This window comes from Onychostruthus taczanowskii, unplaced genomic scaffold, assembly GCF_017590055.1.
Source record: "Onychostruthus taczanowskii isolate IOZ18803 unplaced genomic scaffold, ASM1759005v1 scaffold60, whole genome shotgun sequence".
NCBI lineage: Eukaryota > Metazoa > Chordata > Aves > Passeriformes > Passeridae > Onychostruthus > Onychostruthus taczanowskii.
The window spans coordinates 5,285,821-5,304,972 of record NW_024503680.1 but is presented as its reverse complement, the minus strand read 5'-3'; the positions used below and the strand labels follow the sequence as shown (position 1 = coordinate 5,304,972).

Sequence of the window (19,152 nt, the reverse complement as noted above, 5' to 3'; positions counted from 1 at the left end):
TCTTCTTTCAGCTGGGGAACACAATACTCACGGCAAGGCACTCCTGCTCCCCAGGTGCAGCACCACGGCCCTGAGAGCTGTGAGGGACAGTGCAGGGGTGGCACCACGTCCCAGCCCTGCAGAGGGAACACCACCTCACCTCACAGGACACTGCTGAGGCCCAGGCCCATCACAGGCTGTGCCTGCTCCTTCTCCCGACCCAGGACAGCTCTGACTGCTGGCAGCTGGAGCAGTGCCAGGACCCTTTCCTGCTCCCCAGGGAGCCCAGCGAACGCACATACCACACCCACCACACTTTTGGTTCCTCCAGCCCCTGTCCTTTGCTGCTAGAGCTTCCAAAGTGAGTTCACTGGCACAACCCACTGTGGCAGTGACTGGTATTTCACTCCCAGCAGATGCTGCAGGAGGTTTTCCCCATCTGAGAGGAGCCAACTCAGAGCAGGGATCATGCCCTGCACACCCACAGCAGCTCACCAGCTGTGCATGGAAATGATCACATGTATACACACATGTGCAGCAAACAGCAAAGTCAGGTTTAAAATGGACACTCAGATTTATAAACTTACCTTGCCCCTAGGCAGTTTACTGAAGATTTCTCAAGACCTTCTCCGCTCTTTTCTCTCCCAGATACATGACCCCACTTCTCACCTGAAGCTGGTCCACATTCACTAAGTCCCCTTTCTGCCCTGCCTCAAACTCTCTGAGATCCCTCCCTTTCTCCTCAGCTCCTCCAACACAAGCACAGCGTGAGGGGACAGTCAGTTCTCTTCCAGGGGAAACCAGAAACCAGCTCTGACCACAGCTCCACTGGTGTGGAAAGGGAATAAATCCCAGAATCAAGTAAAAACCTAAACACACCTGAAAGCTAAAGGAAAAAACACCTCTAAGGAAGCAGATTGAAAACAGAAGAAAGAAATGAGGAATTTGACAAGTTCCACACAAAAAATATGTATTTTTGTAGCTTTTTGTGGCTGCTGAAGCCACGACTTCCATGCTGATGCCCTGAACACCAGCGTTCAATAGCACCAGGCCAGCAGTGCCTGTGCAGTCAGGATTGAAGGAAGCCTTTAAGCTTGCCTGACAATGCATTTTTCTTGGAGATAAAAAATGAATGCTGCCAGCATGCAAATCTCTCTAAATTAGGCACGGCCCAGCTTGCAGGAGCCACGATGGCTTGTGATGACAGTCATTAACTTCAGCAGCAGAAAAGAGGATGCAGGAAAATATCCTCTGCTACTTCCCATCCCAGCTGGGAGTCCCGGCTCAGGGAAGCACTGGAGTCTGGCACAGTGACACCCAAAACCACACCGTGGTTGATGAGAATGAGCTGTGGCCCTTTCCCCTGGGGCAGGCAGGGCCACATCTCTGCTCTCAGGGACTTGCTGCTCAAGAGCCAAGCTCCCTGTCCAGGAACCACAACTCTGGTTTTCTACTGGACAAGCACAGCCAAGACCCAAAGCTGACTGTGAAAGAAAGGCAATGGAATTTGGGCATGTCACTTCTTACCTCCCTTCACTCTTAGTTCTGGGTAAAACCCCAATGGACTCATTTCCTCTTTTTCCTCTTCAGAAGGGAACAGTGACCAGCCTGTGCCAGAACCTACTTTCAATTCCCACTCACCTTTGGAAAGATGTAACAGGAATGGCTGATGTGGTCAATTCCTGGATCTCGTCTGCCACTGAAGAAGGGATGAACTGGACACACACCACTGCCTCAGCCTCCCTGGTTCCCATCAGAGCAAGGGCTGTACATTTTCATTAATGCATCAGGCTGGAATAACCTGCCAACAGTCTCTCGAGCCATGCAGCCTTCCTCTCTGCCCTCCCTGCCACACAAACATTTGTATTGTTTCACAGTGATCCTTGGCAGCTTGATTTAGGGGGAAAAAGATAAAAAAGATGAGAACCTCATGCTGGCTTTGTGCTGCGTATGCAGCTGCAGCCCCACTCACAGAACACTGCTCAAATAACAAACCAGCAACTAAAAAAAAAGCAAACTATCTTTAATATCTCCCAAATCCCATTTAGAAGCAGTTTCATAGAAACATCACTTTGATCGTGCAGTAGAGGCTGGAGGAGGGGCAGGAGGAGGGAGGACTGGCGCCATGTCCTTGTGGGCAGACACAGAGGTGTCTCCCAGGGCCTCAGAAATTCTCCAGCAGATCCAGGATCCGCTTCTGCTCGCTCTCCCGGAACTCCTGGTTCTTCCCGTCCCCGATGTTCTCCGCGTACTCTGCAGGGAGAGAGCAGAGGGACACAGGCTTTGAGTGCACCAGGAACCAACAAAGGACAACAACTCCTGCAGACACCACAGCAGAATCTACACCCACACTACTGCAGACAGCCAAATGGGAATTAATGCAAGGAGCATTGATGGTTTTCCTGCCCATCCCCAGGGTTAAAGCTTTGCATAACAAACACCTGCTGACACTCATTAAAGCTTCTGAGGCAGACAGACACAGAGAACTCCCTGCTCTGGCCCAAGCAGACAGCAGCACCCAGGAGCACCCATTCCCTGGCATGGGAATCATGGCATTATGCCCAAGAAATGCAAACCATAAATCACTGCAAATCACCGGCTTCCTAGGTCTCTTTGGCAACTGAGTGTCATCAGGGAAGGTGAGGTGGGGTCTGTGACAACTGTTAATCATTCCCAGTCCTGGGTTTAACCTGCCTGCTGTCCAAGCATCCTGAATGAGGATTTTTGCCAAGGAGACCCCAATTCCTTCATCTACCCAGTGCTTTTAACCACACAGAAGAAAAGCCACCAGTTCAGATTTAACTACAAACCAAAGTACTTGTCATCAGGCAGAGGACACCAGACCCTGATCACGGTCTTGCCCATCCCTGCACACGGTCAAACACCACAGAACTAAACACTCCCTCTGTAGCTCTCCTTCCTGATATTCATTTGGAGCTGGCAGCTCTCATCTCCTACCAGCTCCCTCCTTCCCACAACCAGAACCTGCATTTTCAAAGACAGTTTAAAAAGAACATATGAAAAGCAGGTTCTGAGCTGCAGAAGCAAGGAGCTGAACAAATCTGAGGAATCAGGAGCAGGCTGATGGTTAAGACAGCACTTCCCTGCCTCCGCCTGCTTGCATTCTTTTCCTTCTTCCAAACAAACAGAACAGCTTGTATTCAGCACTGAATGGTAAGTTGCTGCAGAAAGTTTGCTTTAATATTTATACATTTAGCACAGCTACACGCTCTGAGCTCCATCAAAGCCTTTGTTACAGGAGCACTGAAAGCAGCGAGGACAGGCAGAAGTTAGCTGATGTGGGAGTCTTCCCTCCTGTGTGTACAGTCTCTCTCTCCATGTAAAAGCAGTAGAGTTCTTTACCAAACCTCTGGGAAAAATACTTGTAATATTTATAAACCGCTCCAGTACCTGTAACATGAGCAGGTGGTTGGTAATGCTGAGGTTTGCTGCAGGTGAACCTGAGCTGCCCATTGTCCCAGCAAAGGGACCAGCTCAGGGCACTTTCTCTCAGTGGAGGAGTTGCTCTCCACAGCTCTTAAAAGCAGCAGAAAGCTCCCACAAGGAGGGATTCCTGTAGCTCCTGTGTATGGAGTGATTGCTGCGAGGCACCCGGCTGTGCGTGCCTTGGGCTGCACCGGGGATCCAAACCTCAGGAACAAGATGATCCCAGTGCACAGGGAAGGGGCTCCCTTCCCAGCCAAGGCTGGCACTCAGCTCAGGCTCCCCTGTCCCCTCAGGCAGCACCAGAGCCTGAGTACTGGGGCTGGTGGAGGAGCCAGCTCTGTCCCCAGCAGCCCCTTCCGTGCTCCATCAGGGTAAGTGCCTCTGGAACATGGCAGCGGATGCAAGTGCTGGAGTTCATTGCAGCCCAAAGGCAACACTTCCCACCTGCAGTGGCCTCTCCAAGCCCAGGTGAGGGACAGCCATAGTCTCCAAGCCTGGCACAGCCAGCAGCTCTGCCCCCAGCATCCAGTAAGGAAGGCCAGACTGCTTGGACTAGGGCTCAAGCAGGGAGCCACCAAGTGCCACTAATGACACTGCCCTTCCTTTGTACAGAGAGATCACCCAAACAAAAACAAGACACAAATTCTTCTTATCTTGTCCAAAAGCTCAGCATTTCTCCTTCTAAACATCTAGGCTTTGTAAGACTAAAACCCCTGTTACTCCAAGGCAGAATGTTTACTGGGTTATGACAGCTGCTAATGCTCATTTGAAGCATTAGCAGCTTGAAGACACCAGATAAAACCCCCAGAACCAGGCTTAAAAAAGTAAATCTCCAACTGAGATTTTATGTATTTACTTTTTTATTTAAAATTCCACCACTTCACTGAGACTGGTAAAAAAAAAATCAAATGTAAGCTGCTCCTGCCAACAGTTAACCAGAGCTTACACACTGCTGTAGCTACACAAAGGGAAAGGGCCCAAGATTGGTTTCTGCTTCATTAGACAAAATACAATGGTTACAGAACAGTAAAAATCAATTGGGAAATACTGAGGCTTGTAATGGATATTGGAAGCTGTGGAGCCTGCACAGATGGAGGCACCATGAGCCAGACTGAGCTCCATCCTCAGAGCACACTGACCCTTCCTTTGTGTTTACCTGTGCTAACAGGTTTGGGCTGGAATGTGCAGCAGACATTCCACATGCCCAGCTCCCAGTGTGCCTGCTCACCTGACACCAGGTGCGAGAGGGGGGCCTCAGCAGGAGCAGCTCTGACAGAGCTCCTGAGGTAGCCAGCATCAATGGCTAGTCTCTCTGGATCAGTGAGGAACAGGGAGATTTGCCATTCCAGAGCCAAGTATCACTCAGAGAAACCTGTGCCTCACTCCATTTCCAATGACAGATGGAGACCAGGCACCTCCCCAAGATACTGACACTGCCATCTCAAATCCAGCCTCCATCCCCAAAACATCTTCCTAGCCAAGGTACACACCACTCAGTTGTTTTCTTCCAAAGCATAAACTAACTGTCCTATTGCAAGAAATGCTTGATCTTTGAGAAAAAGGAAGTGTGGGAGGACTGGTCAGGCTGCAGAAATGCATTAATGAGCCTGCCGTTATTCCCTGCCCACTCCTCCCCCTTGAAAGCTCTACCATAAGAAAACAGTCTCGCTTCCTTGCTTGCATCGTAAGTAATTCTGAGCCACCCCAAGGGATCCATCAGCTGTCAGGTTGCCAGAGAAACATGGAGAATATGTAGGCCATAAAAATCAAACTAAAAACTGAGCACCTAATTAGTATGCAAAAATAGAAAATAAAAACTGAACAAGAGCAAAACACTGAACGAAAAGTAAAAACAAACTGGTCCTCATCTGTCCTGAGAGCAAGTTGGGAAGTAGCCTGGAAACATTCCAGCCAAGGCTCAAGCTCCTGAGCTCTCAGTCACAGGCAACAGAGTCTTGTGCAGTAGACTCCAGTGAAGTTTTGGAAGCCCCTGCATCCCAGCAGCACACTGCAGGGTCCACACCAAATCCCTGTTCCAAACCCTTGGCTTCCTGGGGAAGCTGTGTCCAGGGAAGTGACTCCTTCAGAGAAGCAGATGTGTGTCCCTGGTGCTGTTACAGGCTGGTGAGTCTGTGCTGACTGCACATGTGGACACAGGTGTGTAACTACTGAAATGCTCAAATTTCAGAGCCCAGACTGCAGCTGAGCCCAGTGCTGCTCCTGCCTCCCAGGTCCCACTGTGGGACTTCACAAGCACCCACTAAGAAATTTATCACTGAGGTTTTGATTATTGTCTCTAGAAGTCTCTAAAACTGGCAAGTATACGAAGTGGGGAGAGCTGCAGTCAGAACCCAGACTCTGTACCCATCCCTGCATTTTTAACAAGCCAAAGTGCCCCTTCAAGGCAGGGAATGTGCTGCTGCTGAGAGCAGCCAGCCCAGCACAACCCCGAGCTTGCAACACCCGATACAACCGCGGAGAAAGTTTCACAATGCAAGTCACTGTCTGGGAAAGAAAGAATCAGATGAAATTTTAATGCAGCTGCCCTCCAATTCAGCTTGGTATGTAAGTCAACAGCCCAGAGCTGTGACTGTGCAGTGTGTAAATCCAGCGAGGTGTGCAGACAACTCCCCCAGGGACACACGGCCCAGGGAAAGTGTGGGAATCTGAACATGGACATGTGCCATAGTCCACATTGGAAAGGGGCAGTTTAGAGGCAGGAATTTTCAAGTATCATAATTAAAATCATAAAAGACATCATATGCAGCCCCCCTGCTCACCAGCAGGCATTAACTTGCACTTTGTGGCTAAAGACAAGGGCCAAGGAGATTGCCCATAGCTGCAGGTAATTTCACACTGTCAGAAAATCACTCTTGATTTTGTCATACCAGCCAGCCTTCTGATTCCTTTTTTCCTGCATATCAGAAGGAAGAAAACCGACAGGTTTTGCAGGAAATAAGCTGTGTGTACCTGCCATTATTGAAGTGGGGGCAAGAAAAGCCCAGGAGAACATTGTTGCTTCCAAAAAAAGCAGAAACACTGGAACACATCCCATAGCCCACTATCTCAGAAATGCTGCCAAGCTTCCCTTCCCTCCAGAAGAAAAACAGACTCCTCTCCTCACATTGAAAACAACACAGCCCCTTTGGAGCTGATACATTCCATAAGGAAGCATCCTCTCCAGGCAGCTCTGGCTCCCCTCCTCCACTAAGCCTCTCAGCTCCAAGGGGCCATGGGAAGAGGCTGAGTCCTGCCCTCCTCTCCCCCAGTTCCACTGGCTGCTGCTGCTGAAGGACAGCAGGCTGCAGAGGAAGGCCACAGCTCAAACAGGCATTGCTCTAATTCACCATGAGCATTAAAAATAACAAGCAGTACTTTAAAACTGGGATTGCAAATCACAACAGCTACATTTTAAAGCTATGGAGGATACTTTAATGCTATAATCCCTATTAATTTGACACTAAGAACAAGACAAATACACCACGGGTACTAATATGGTGCAGATGGTAAAGTGCAAGGCCATGTTAATGAAAGATGAGACTCCACTATTCTTCCCTCTAGCAGGCATGTACAATTCCCTTAAATATTTACTCTCACGTTAATGTCAGCAGAGAATTCCAGCCAGGCTGGAGCTGATGGAAGCGTGCAGTGATGTGCTGCTCTCTGACAGCAGCTACAGCAAGTGTCCTAACTCAGAGGCAAAGCAAAGCACGCCACTAATCAGGGTGATTCCAGCCCTGCCAGGATCTCAGAACACTGCTCAGCTGCTGCCTGGAGATGCTCAGGAAGCCAGGGAGAATTACATGTGAAGGCTCATCCTGCAAAGCAATGACCAAGCTGTCCCTGGTAGCGATGAGACACTTGCACAAAAATATCTCTACTCACCCTTCAGGATGTGTCGAACAATTTTAATGGAGCTGCCTCTCATGTTCAGGATCTGATGGACTCTCTGACGAATCTGATGAGGAGTAGGACAGAGAAGAAAGAGATCTTCAACACAAGTCCATGCACAGCCCCAGTTTTTCCCACTTTGAGGGATAAGCAGAGACCTGAACACCACAAAAACCAACTCAGTCTTGGTAGCCCTCAGCATCTGCTCAGGAACACCCAGGAAGGCACATGGCACAGAAATAAGAAGCCACAGGATGCATCCACAAACCCCAATGTATTCACAGAGGAAGTAGAGATCTATCTGTGCATTTTGCACAGATCAAGAAAAGCTGTAGCTGTGCTTTTGTGAGACCTCCCGAGAGCAGGTCCCTTCCCCCTGCTCCCTCAGCAATGGCATCAACACGGCCTTTCCATTTCAAACCCTGACCTTGCTCACACAGATTATATGAATTTGGTGACAACAATCAATTTCTGTTCCCACTAATGCCCTATCTGCTGCAACTTGATGGAACTGTATGGACACAAGTGCAATAAACAGCAGGTTTCCTCCCCAGAAGAAAATTAGAGAAACAATTACTCAACGCAGCATTTGCAAAGATTTAGAGTCTTGTCTGCATCAGGAATGGAAACACAGACAATCTGCCAAGCTTGCAGGCAGCTTTACCTGGGGAACGTTGGCATTACAGATCTCTGCCATGATGTAACAGATGAGCTGCAGCACAAAGAGCCCGGCGTCCAGACGACGGAGATAGAATTCATCTTCCATGTCATCGTCTATGATCTCTCCTCGACGCACCATGTCCTGTAAAAACACACAAAGGAAAGGTGTGAGGATTCTCTCAGAGCACTTCCCATTAGGAGTGGCAAAATGTTGGTGGAATTTGTAGTTTCTTAAGAACTGTGTTCCCCCAAACATTACCAGCCATATATGTCTTGCCGAAGAAGTATTTTTAATAATTCATTTAAATTCACAAAACATTTCACTCAGTTTTGAAGAAGTTTTGCCTTTGCTGGCCATGAAGTGTGTCCATCTGCAAGTCAAAATTTTAATTTAAACATACAAATCACTTTCTACATTGAAGGGTGAGAGTGTGTGACTATGGAACAGACGCATGTATCTGTGGTTTACAAGTTCTTTGTCAGAATGGAACAAAACCTGCTCTTTTACTGGCCATCTGAGGGTGCTGTTCAGCAGTGCAGAACATGACTCCAGCACACTCTAAGATCTATCAGGCTTCTAGCTTCATGACTGACTGATAAATGACAAAACACATCTGAAAATCATGCACAAGGACAGCTTTTCCATGCCCGCCAGGCTCTTCCAGCTGTTTCTAAGAGGTGCTGCCAGAGCAGATCCAGGACAGGGCTTTTTAGCCAAAGACTCCCATGGGAATGATGACCCACCATCCATCCTTCTTCTGTATACATGAGTTTCACTAGAGAGACCTGCCCAGAAAGAGGCCAGAGGAAGAAAGAAAGAGGCCATTCCATTCCATTCCATTCCATTCCATTCCATTCCATTCCATTCCTCATGTCCAGAGAGCTTATCTTCAAAACACTGTCAAGACCCACCTGGCAGCGAGCTCAGAGCAGCCTCCTGTGAGCTGGCCCTGGATGTGCCTGTGCTCCATCCTCACGGGGACTGACAGGCCCAAACAACTGTGTCACGTGTCACCTCCTGCATTTTGGGGTTTGTCTTCAGGTTTTGTTCTTAAACAAAGGAAGCAGCTCATCAGCCCCACGAGCTCGCTGCAGTTCTGTGATTTATTCTGCAGCAGTCTGGCAGGTGGAGCAATATTTCCTCATCAGAGCCATCACCTGCGAGCGCTGCGCGCCCGCAACGCTCCACAGGACGCGCCTCCTCGGGCACACGTGCTCCAGTCACCAGCACCAAAGCTGACTGAGGCTGCCAAATTTTGCTCATCAGAGCCATCACCTGCGAGCGCTGCGCGCCCGCAACGCTCCACAGGACGCACCTCCTCGGGCACACGTGCTCCAGGCACTCACAGTCACCAGCACCAAAGCTGGCTGAGGCTGCCAAATTTTACTGTTCTGTCAAGCCAAGCCCTTGCATCTAGTGGTGAGTTGAGGGTTTTAGACGTAACAAGGAAAATGAGCCCTGTGCAACTTTCCCCAGAGGGGGGAAATGGATGCTCCCCGGATGGAAATCTGATGGGAGTGACTTAGACAGCTGATTCTCACTTCCTCTTGAAAGACAGAGGAAAGCTTAGGTAGTGAAATACTTCTCCTTTCCTCCTAGAAATCCAGTCTGCCAGTAAAAGAACAAGTTTAGAAGCCAGTGCCTTCTTAATCATGTTGTGAAATCAACTGCTTTGGCTACACCCAGATGTGACGCTTTAGCATCAGATCCTGAAGACTCCGACACATGCATGACTGTCATTTACTCCAGGTTTTCAAAATCATGGGCACAGGCATGACTGGGCAAAGCCAGCATGTGAGCTCTTGCCAGTAAATAGAAAAATCTAATTTTGTGCAGAGAGTGACTTCCCTCACCCTAAATCCGTGCCAAATGGCTCAAATCTGGTCTTTAAAGCTGAACAATGATGAGTCTGGCTAGTGAGAGAGCTGAACACTGACTGAATTACCTAAAAAAACACTCAAGAAAGACAACACACTCACTCCTGTACCACCGCTCACACTCCGCACTGCACACAGGCTCATTGGCTGCTCTGCTCGACAGTGCTAAATTCCTGAGCAGAAAAACATCCACAGGCCAGGACTCTGAATCTCCAGAGCAAGAAACCAAGGCCAGGTCTGCTCTGCATTCTGATCCGAGCACGGCGATCACAGGAGCTGGATCCAGGCAGGCACGGTCTCGATTACAGAGCGGTGGCAGCTCCAACAGCCCCTCTCAGCAGAGGAGATTATTTTGTGCCAGTAAATTAAGCAGATATGAATTAGAAGACAAGTACAGTTTTAAGGTGCCTTTTCACAGTCCTCTTTTGTTTTTTTTTTAACCACAGCCACCCTTTCAGTGCTAGTCTGCCTCCAGCACAGTACCAAGCAGGGCCTTTCCCACTTGGACTCTCTTTCAAAGCTGTCAGTCGCTAACCTCCAAATGAGCGCTCAGGTGCCATTTCTAATCTGCCAGCAATATGTACTGAGATGCCCCTTGCTGATGGGAGAAGACAGCAATAAGATGGGCTTCTGTGAAGCTAAAATGAGCTTCTCTCACACTAATGAGGCAGGACTGACAGGCCTCGAGGTGTCAGGTAGAGACTCCAAGCCTAAAGATGCGATGGATGTGCCAGTGCTGTACCAAAAATCACACTGCTCCATACAGGCACTGGAGGAGATTTCTGCATCCTCCTCCCTCCTCATCTATCACTCACCTTCCAGCACACACACTGCACAGCTGAGCAGAGGAAAAGGACACTGATCAATAACAAAGAACACCTCCAGGATCCTGGTTTTACACCCTCACAATGTGGAACAGCAAGGCCAGTCCAGGCAGACAGAAATGAACATGATCCAAATAGCCACACACCAGAAAAACCACCACAACGTGTCTCTCACTCTAAGGATGGAGTCTCTGCCCTTACTACTTTCTATCTATATTACTGGGCAGAGCTGAGGGATGCAAGACATGCTCAGGAAGGGCCTTCAGACCACAGGCTAAGAGCCACACTCACAGCCATCATGTCCTGCCCTCAGCACAGTTCCAAGCAATTCGGTCTTTCTACACCAAACTGAAAGGATGGGCTGACACAAATCCCCACCTGTTATCCCCACCTGTGGATACCACACTCATCCTAGGAGTTCCACCTCTTCCTTTCAAGGATGGAGTGGCTGAGCTGTACCACAATTAGCATGTAATTTGTAAGTCATTATAGCACAAAGTGTCTGGTGAGAATATTTTATTGAATAAACCTGATGAGCATAATTTTCCGTGGAACTATAAAAATATTAAACTATCTCTTGTCATTTCCTACCATCTTTAGAGATCATCAAGGCTATTGCTGCCACCCATAATTATACCTCATTTTAGAGAGAGGTAAAGGCCACAGGATGTTGCACCGTTTCCTACAGAAATAATTAAAGAAATTGAGAGGATAACAAGATATTTTCATTAAGTAAAAATTCTGAGAAAAGTGCTAAGATAGACATGAGGTGTTGGGAGACAATGCTCTCATGGACTTTGCTCCTGGGTTTCCCATGGCAATTAGGATAATCACCAAGCTATCACCTCTGAAACCTTTCTGAACAGATTCCACTGAAGGAAACAAGGAAGTAACACTAAAAAGGGGCTCAATGACCTCATCCTGTTTCACAGTCCAGATCAGGGTGTAGATTATTACAAGTGCTCCTCCCCAAAACAGCTGGTTTGAGAAATTCCCCCCCTCCCTTCCACCCTCAACTATTCCACTACCATCACTGCCATGGGCTGAAAAGCAGGGCTATAAACCAAATCACTAAAATAAGCCAAGCTAAAAGAAATAAAAAGGAGGAGAACTACAAGAGCAGGAATTTCTTATGCCAGCTGCACTACTAAAGATAAAGCACTCAGTCATTCTTGTGTAAGCAGCTTTTCACTCCTTGTAATGCAAGACTTACACCAGGATACTCTGTCCGTCAGACTCAGATCTCACTCTCATCAGTGTAAGCTGAACCTGTAAAATCTCACCAAGTATCATTTTTCCATGGGGCAGGGAGGAAGGTGAGGATCTGTATACCAGATTTTTGGGGTACCATGTCCTCTACTGCAAGGGAAAGGTCAAAAGCCCCCCAGTGACAGAGCACAGTTTCTAAAGTGTTCATACAACCCACCTCAGTGATTCATGTGCCACACAACAAGGAACATTAAAGTGTCCCATAAATCCTGTCACAGCCAGACAGTGCCATGATGTGACAGACAGAATGATGGTTTTTGCTTATTTCTGTGTGGGGAAAACACTTGAGCCACTTCAGATCTCAGGAGACCATGTCCCACTGACCATCTGATGATGCTACAAAATAAAGCAAATGATAATTCTCCAGACGTGTTCCAAGCTAGGAATGAACTTGAACATCATATTTTATACATGCTGTGGCCAATATGTTACACCCATGAGATGCTTCTGCCAAATCCTATTATTAGTTCTAATAGAAGGTAAAGAATTGAGGTCCATTTAATTTGGATAGGAGGAGAATCTGACATTTCTTAGTTTTACTTCTCTTATGCATTTAGTAGACACGAATGGGTTAATATTATTAATTTAAAAGCTTCCACAAAAACTTCTTCACACTCAAATTCCCTCCACTCCTGCTCTGTGCTGGCTGTTTGCTACAGATGTTAACGTTTGCAGGCTGCTCCAGGGTGTTCCTGAATTAAGGGTGCATACCCTTGCTCTGCATGTGGTATTTTAGGGCTCTGTACAAGCAGCTCCAACACACTACAAAGCTTCAACTGAAAAAATCCAGTCTGGTGTTTGAGTTCTAAAACCTCCACACCAACACCAAAATGTAAAGAATAAATAATTTCTTGCCCTGTCCTGAGGAGGAAGGACAGAGCACAGAAGGAAAGCAGGAAAGGGTAAATGCTGTTTTCCTCCAGGCCACTGCTCAGCGGTGCCGCTGCCCATATGGAGCCTGAGTGCTGGCAGCAAAAGCAGCTCCATTCATCACTCACTCCCGTGCCTCTTGGAGCAGCAGCAGTGCTCTGATGCCCTCGGAATGTTTGGCAGTGCCCAGAGAAGCAGCCTTGGCACGGGCAGGCAGCTGTTTGTCGGGGCCTGGTGGGGGGCTGCTGCCCGTGGCACACAGAGCGCGGCGTGCGCGACGGCAGCTGCAGCCATTGCTCTCCGTCGGTGCTAATCAATCTCACACCCTCCCCAGCACTGATACAGATAATCTTGTGGGAAGCTGGCCAAGCTCGCTAACAGCTCTGCAAGCTGCTTCCTGACTCCAGCCGCTCTTTCAAAAGGTCTGTTCCAGCTTCAGTTCCAAGGAAGTGCTGTGCGGTACCAAGGCTCGCGTCACTCAAACGTTCACTGCTGGTGTGCGGAGAGCACACAGCCCTCGGCTGCTCCTCAGCCAACTCATCAACACAGACACCTTCTCATTGCTGATCACAAGCCTGCAGACCAGGGTAGGAGGCCTCACACATTATCATGTAATTGTCTCTCTGCATTTCACCTGCTCTCCATCTGCCAAACCAAGCAGGACTGCAGCCAGGTGAAAGTGAAGGCAAATTGAAGCACAGACAGACTTAGGTACTTCTAGTAAAATTCACTATAAGAGACAGCCAGGAGCACTTGTAGAGAAATTCTTGGCCCACTTTATCTGAGGTTACCTGGAACTTGGAAAGTGAGGCAATAGGAATTCAGAGGAACAGCAGAGGTATGAGGGCACACCTGAGAACAGTGACTGGCTGAGCCAGAAGTCCTGTAGAGATAACATGGCTGTGCGCAGGTGTTACAGACATGACTTGGCAAATCTTAACCAATACATACGTGTTTCTCCCCATCAATCTTCTTATCAGCTGCCTGCATTGCATCCAGGTACTTAAAATACAGTTCCATCAGCCTATCAACCTGCAAGGGCAGAAGAGAGAGACATAAGCAAGAAAAAAGAACAACGCAATCATCTTTTATCCTTCATGCAATTTTGTTTTCCTCTCAACTTCAGCCTTCACAAAGCAACAGGCAGCGCTGTCCCTCCCAGGAAGGAATGTGTTACAGAAGGAGGGTACAAGTGCTGGTTGGATGAGCACACTGGGGCTGCAGGCTTTTGGATGTGATCCTACATGGGAACACAGTCCCATCAGTGCCAGATAAATGGCAGCAAACAGACACGTGTCCCCAGATCACTCTCTGTGCTGTGGTCCTCCAGGCTCCTGGTTTCCCCAGTGGACTTGTCTATCTGTGCTGGATGTTCCAGCTCCCCCACTCTCCTCTGAACTGTTAGGGCAGTTGAAATCCTGTCTAGTAATTATCTACAATTGGTAGAACAGGTTATGAAAAACACCTTTAAAACACACTAATGAGGAATACTAAGGAGCCAGTGTTTTCCCAGTGGCAGAATTTACAAATCCCTTGGGATCCCTGGTTTGCAAAAGCTATTTCTTTTCTGCAAAGCTTTGATCTATCCACCACCATGTAAATATTTTGGGAAGAATTTCCCAGAGCAAACAGCACTAAAATGAAACATTCTAGGACAAGAGTGGAGAATGTTAAATGTGTACCATAGCAACTCCTAAACTCTCTGCAAAAGAGCTTCACCAGACACACTGGTGCCTTTCCACGCTGTCCTGATCTCAGAGCCAGCATAATGTAATAGCACAGATTGTCTTCTAGGGGCAGGTTTCAGCAGAGACACAACCCAGGACAGAATTACTACTACCATAGGCAAGGGCACCAGAAGACAAGAGCACAGGGGATGTGGAGGCCGTGCACTAAACATCCAGTTTTGCAGTTTGTAGATAAAACGTGAATGAGAGAAGAAAGGTCTGTGACAGAAGAAGTCTCTGCAGGCAGGTAGGAGGATGGCTTTTCCTAACTCAGCAAGTGCACCAGGCACCCTGAGCAAGAACCCTCCCAAGCTGGAGGCCAAGAGCCTGAGACACAGTCAGCACTCACCTTCTCACTGTCATTCTCTGTGAATTTATTCAGTAACCGTGTCCTCTGCTGCCCTCTCAGGTTTCGCAGAAGGGAAGCCAGGATGGAACAGACATGTTCTAGAAATACAAAATGAAAATTGCATGCTGAGATCAGGAAGAGGAGCTTATTTCCCTCTGTAACATGCCATTAAATTCACTATTAACACTCCAGCACCTAGCTGTTGATAAGCAGAACCCTGGTTCCTCCCCATCATGGTGAGAGAGACAGAGCAGCAGTGAGAGCCACAAGCCATGTTTGCAGGGAGCACAGATAGCTCCTCATTCCAGCCCCGCCAGTGAGGTCTCCTCTGCCTCAGGGACCTAAAGAACAAGAGAAATTGGTTTTCTCCTCTTTTGTGCCTAAAGGAGCCCTGGCCAAAACCAGCATCCAAATGACCCTCAGGTCACCAAATCAGGGACAGCTACTGAAAAAAGAGAGCAGGAGAAAGGGAATAAGTGCACTCCTATAGAGACTGAAGTGGTATGAGCTAGTGGAAAAATTCTCAAACCAACCAGTTTCATTTAAAGAAAATCCCATCAATGAATATAAATGGGCCACAACAAACCAGAAATGACCAAATAAACATGTTTACAGTATTCTCAATTGCACTTGGGGGTCATATTTTTCAGCACAAACCAAGGAGACAAGTAAAATTCAAGGCTGCAAGCACACAGGAGACACCTGTGTCCATGTCCCACCACTCTGAGAGGTGACTGAGCCACTCTCCTCAAGCCCAAGCACAGCAGTGCAAAGCAAAGGAGAAGGGCTTGAATCTCCTTCCCTTTCCAAACCAGTCAGTACAACTTCCCACCTGCATGACTGCATTAAACACAGACCTGCTGGTTTAGCCACCCTACCTTTTCCAAGATGTCCTCACTGTAATCTTGCTGATTAAGACTGATGAAAATTAATGGCCACAAACAGTTCCTCAGCCATGGTGATAGGCAGCAATGAGACCTCAAGATTTTATATTTTCAGAGGGGGAAACACAACGTGCAGACGAGAGGGATCACCATCTCATTGCTGTCACACCATGCATTTCCCCAGCCCAGAGCCACGAGCAGCCCTGATTGATCAATCCAGCACAACGAATGAGCAACACCATCCAGTTTGCTGGCAGCTCCTGCTCCCAGCTGCCTGGGCCCTGGAAGGTGAAGGCACGCAGGCTGCCTGGCCAGGGTGCTGTGCTCCCTGCTGCACGGATCATCGGCATCCTGCACAAGGGCAGCACGAGGAGAGGCTGCACAGGCACACTCACACCCCCCATGTCATTAGCCGCTTATAAATGGAGCTTCCTTTTCGAAACAGATTTGTGCCTGAGGTGGTGTCAATTTTTCATGTTCCAAGGAGATTGGGAGCGCTGCTGGCAGGAGGAGCAGGCAGATAACAGGTTTATCGGGTGGCCACACCGTGCGGCTGCTCCGTCATTCCGACAGCCCCACGGGGGTGAACGATGGCTCCGGGGGTGTCAGAGCACGCTCCCACTGCACACAAACTGTTACTCCACAAAAAGCAACACCAAATTAAATGCTGGCATTAAAAGCATCGTAAAAACCTTCAAGTTCTTGCAAGATCACGTTTTCTTAAGGAGAAAGAAATCCAACAAAATGAAGAAATTTTTCGCCATATATGCCAACATATGCTCTGCTGGTTTAGGAAGAAGTCAGCATTCTGTATGTCACACTATTTTTTCCCCCAACCTTCTTTTTTTGGAAGTGTTGATGCAGCATTTTAGTAGCAGTATTCTCACCAATGATCTATCTTCATTGCTTTTTTCCAATATTCCTTTACTAAGAAATGTATTTTAGCCATCATTTTTGCTTTGGTGCTTGTATGCAGATATTTATCCATTTTATCAATAAAATCTTTAAAACTACTGACAAGTCTAAAGGAGCTGACACAGAGGTTTTGAGAACAAGGTTATTCTTTCAACACATCACTGCAGAAAAATCCAGGAAGTATTCAGTTGCCTGGTCAAAATGTTCAAAGAAATATTTTACAGAAGTATTTCTGAACCATCTAAAGTGGTTTTTTATCAGCTTCCTGAAAAATAACACACTAGCGTGTTTTATGCTGCACCCAAAAATCAAGGTTATGCCTGATAATGCAAGTCCTGGCCCAATAAATACCAACATCCACAGGCAAGGACACTGGCCAAAATGAGGGCAAAGCTTGATGGAATGAGAGGCTGAGTCCATGATTCAGTGGATTAAAGTGTTTGCACAGCCATGGGAAGGGACAAACACTAACCTTGGGGTGCAGGTTCCCACAGATGGGGTCTCACCATTTTACCATGGACTGACCCAATCTCCATCTCACATGTGCAACATCCTAAAAGCTGTAATCACAATATTAGCTCAAGGTTGGACTGACCCAATCTCCATCTCACATGTGCAACATCTTAAAGCTGTAGTCACAGTATTTCCTCAATGATGGATCTCCTTTGGGAAATGGGGAGTAGCTGATGCTGTTTTGAGTCCCCAGAACACAGAACCTGCAGCTGCCTGGCTTTGATCCCAGTGCAGACAGAGGCCATGAGCTGTGATTGCCCCAGGGTGAAGCCACAGGCAGCCTCCCTGCTACAGAATATTCTGGGAGCTTCTCCATAGGAATGTAACACTCAGCCAAAGTCCACATCCCCTGCACAAAAGGCATGACTTCCAGGAAGGGCACAGTAAGGCCAGAGGCAGAGGTTGTTGAAGAGCCCTATTTCAAAGAATGACTAAATGTGATTCCTTTGAGAAGCAAACACCAAACCAAGCTGTGCTGAAGCACCACAAAGATGCCTTCACAGAAATAACAGATACCAGCTGGCAGCTACTATGCATCAAGAACAACTTTTTCATGTAAACATCCCAAAATCCCCTAAATTCATGGATGTCGGAAGATGGGAGGCTTCTCTCTCACCAGCCAGTAGCACTGCTGCTGCCCCATGGTAGGCTCACCTGCAAGCCCTGCCACTCCCCACGACCCCAGTCCTGCAGGGCACCATCCCAAACACATCCCTGGCTCCAGGAGGTCATATTCCATGTGCTTCCTGCAGCAGCACCGGGAGCCTTTCCCTCTCCAGACAGGCACAGAGACTTCAGCATGCAGGCAGTGTTTAAAACACCCTAATTAGATCGATCTTGACTTCAGCTCGGCGTGTTGGAATACAGATTAATCTATTCCATGGCTGGCACTGGCAGCTGCAACAGCAGGGGGTCCTGTCAAATCAAGCTGTAACACTACACTCCTCTGCCTATATTATCCCCACCCCCTGCTTTTTTTTCTTTTCTTTTTACATCTCATTATAATGGACATTTGCCTGGCAGGGGAGGAAGCTCAACAGTGAGGAAGAGGAGGCAAGCATCATCCTGCAGGAAGGGGACAGTGGGCAGTTCTGGATGCCAGGGAGAGCAGCCCGTTGGAGACCAAGCAGGATGATCTGGTGAACCCAGCAGAACTCATTTAAGAGCCTTCTTGTAAAGAACACTTAAGATAAATTGTAGTTTCTAAATAGAAGCAGGAAAATACTAGAAAAAAGCAAGCCAGCTCTTTGAGAATACTTCTACCCCTCCTAGACACACAACTCGGTGGTTTCAGGGCTGCTGAGAAACCTGGATGAAGCCACTGGTGCATCCCAGTACTACAGGTGGCACTGGGACATGCTATTCCAGTGGTGTAGCATCTGATAACCTGACTTGTTTCCATGTGCATTAATAATCTACATTTCAGAAGAGTAACCCACTTGAATATCACTGCATTTGCAAAAAAAAAATCTTATCTTAAAATACTGAGAACAAGCATGAACACCAATTTTATGGCTGGGTGAAGGGGGGCCTGGGAGGGTTGGAAAAGCTCCACATGCAACAGCCCTGGTGAGCTGGATCCAGTCATCAAGCTGAACGTAAAACAAAATTCTTTCTATTGACTGAGAAAGTTTATTTTTCTGATGCTCTTGCAACAGAGCACGCTCACTTTAATTGAGATAAATTTAACTCTGTTCTCAGCATCATGGCTCACTCAAATCACAGGTTCCTGTCGGAGGGTGATGGTGAAATAACAAATTGGCATAATAAAGTTCTGCTTAAACAGACTGATGCCTTCCCTGGGTGCTCACTCCTCAAGACCACCAAAAGAAAAACACTTTCTGCTGGCTGTCAGAGGGTGCTCAGTTAATACCAATAACTCCTTATCAGGCCATGTTTCTGCTGCTGCCTTTTCACTTCCCCACGCCCAGGGAACCTGGCTCTGA

The 19,152-nt window shown here is 47.8% G+C and overlaps 1 protein-coding gene across 1 annotated transcript in view; it reads right to left on the bottom strand.

Moving 5' to 3' along the window:
- Window positions 1-1,623: 1,623 nt before the first annotated feature.
- The window catches only part of CTNNBL1 (catenin beta like 1), a 48,114-nt gene continuing 30,585 nt past the window's right edge, over window positions 1,624-19,152 (bottom strand). Inside the window, exons 12-16 of the mRNA XM_041419314.1 lie at window positions 14,895-14,992; window positions 13,770-13,850; window positions 7,982-8,119; window positions 7,312-7,384; window positions 1,624-2,232 (exon numbers count right to left, since the gene is read on the bottom strand). Coding sequence (XP_041275248.1) covers window positions 2,144-2,232; window positions 7,312-7,384; window positions 7,982-8,119; window positions 13,770-13,850; window positions 14,895-14,992 — 479 coding nt within the window. The 3' untranslated portion in view covers window positions 1,624-2,143. The remainder of the gene's footprint in view (window positions 2,233-7,311; window positions 7,385-7,981; window positions 8,120-13,769; window positions 13,851-14,894; window positions 14,993-19,152) is intronic.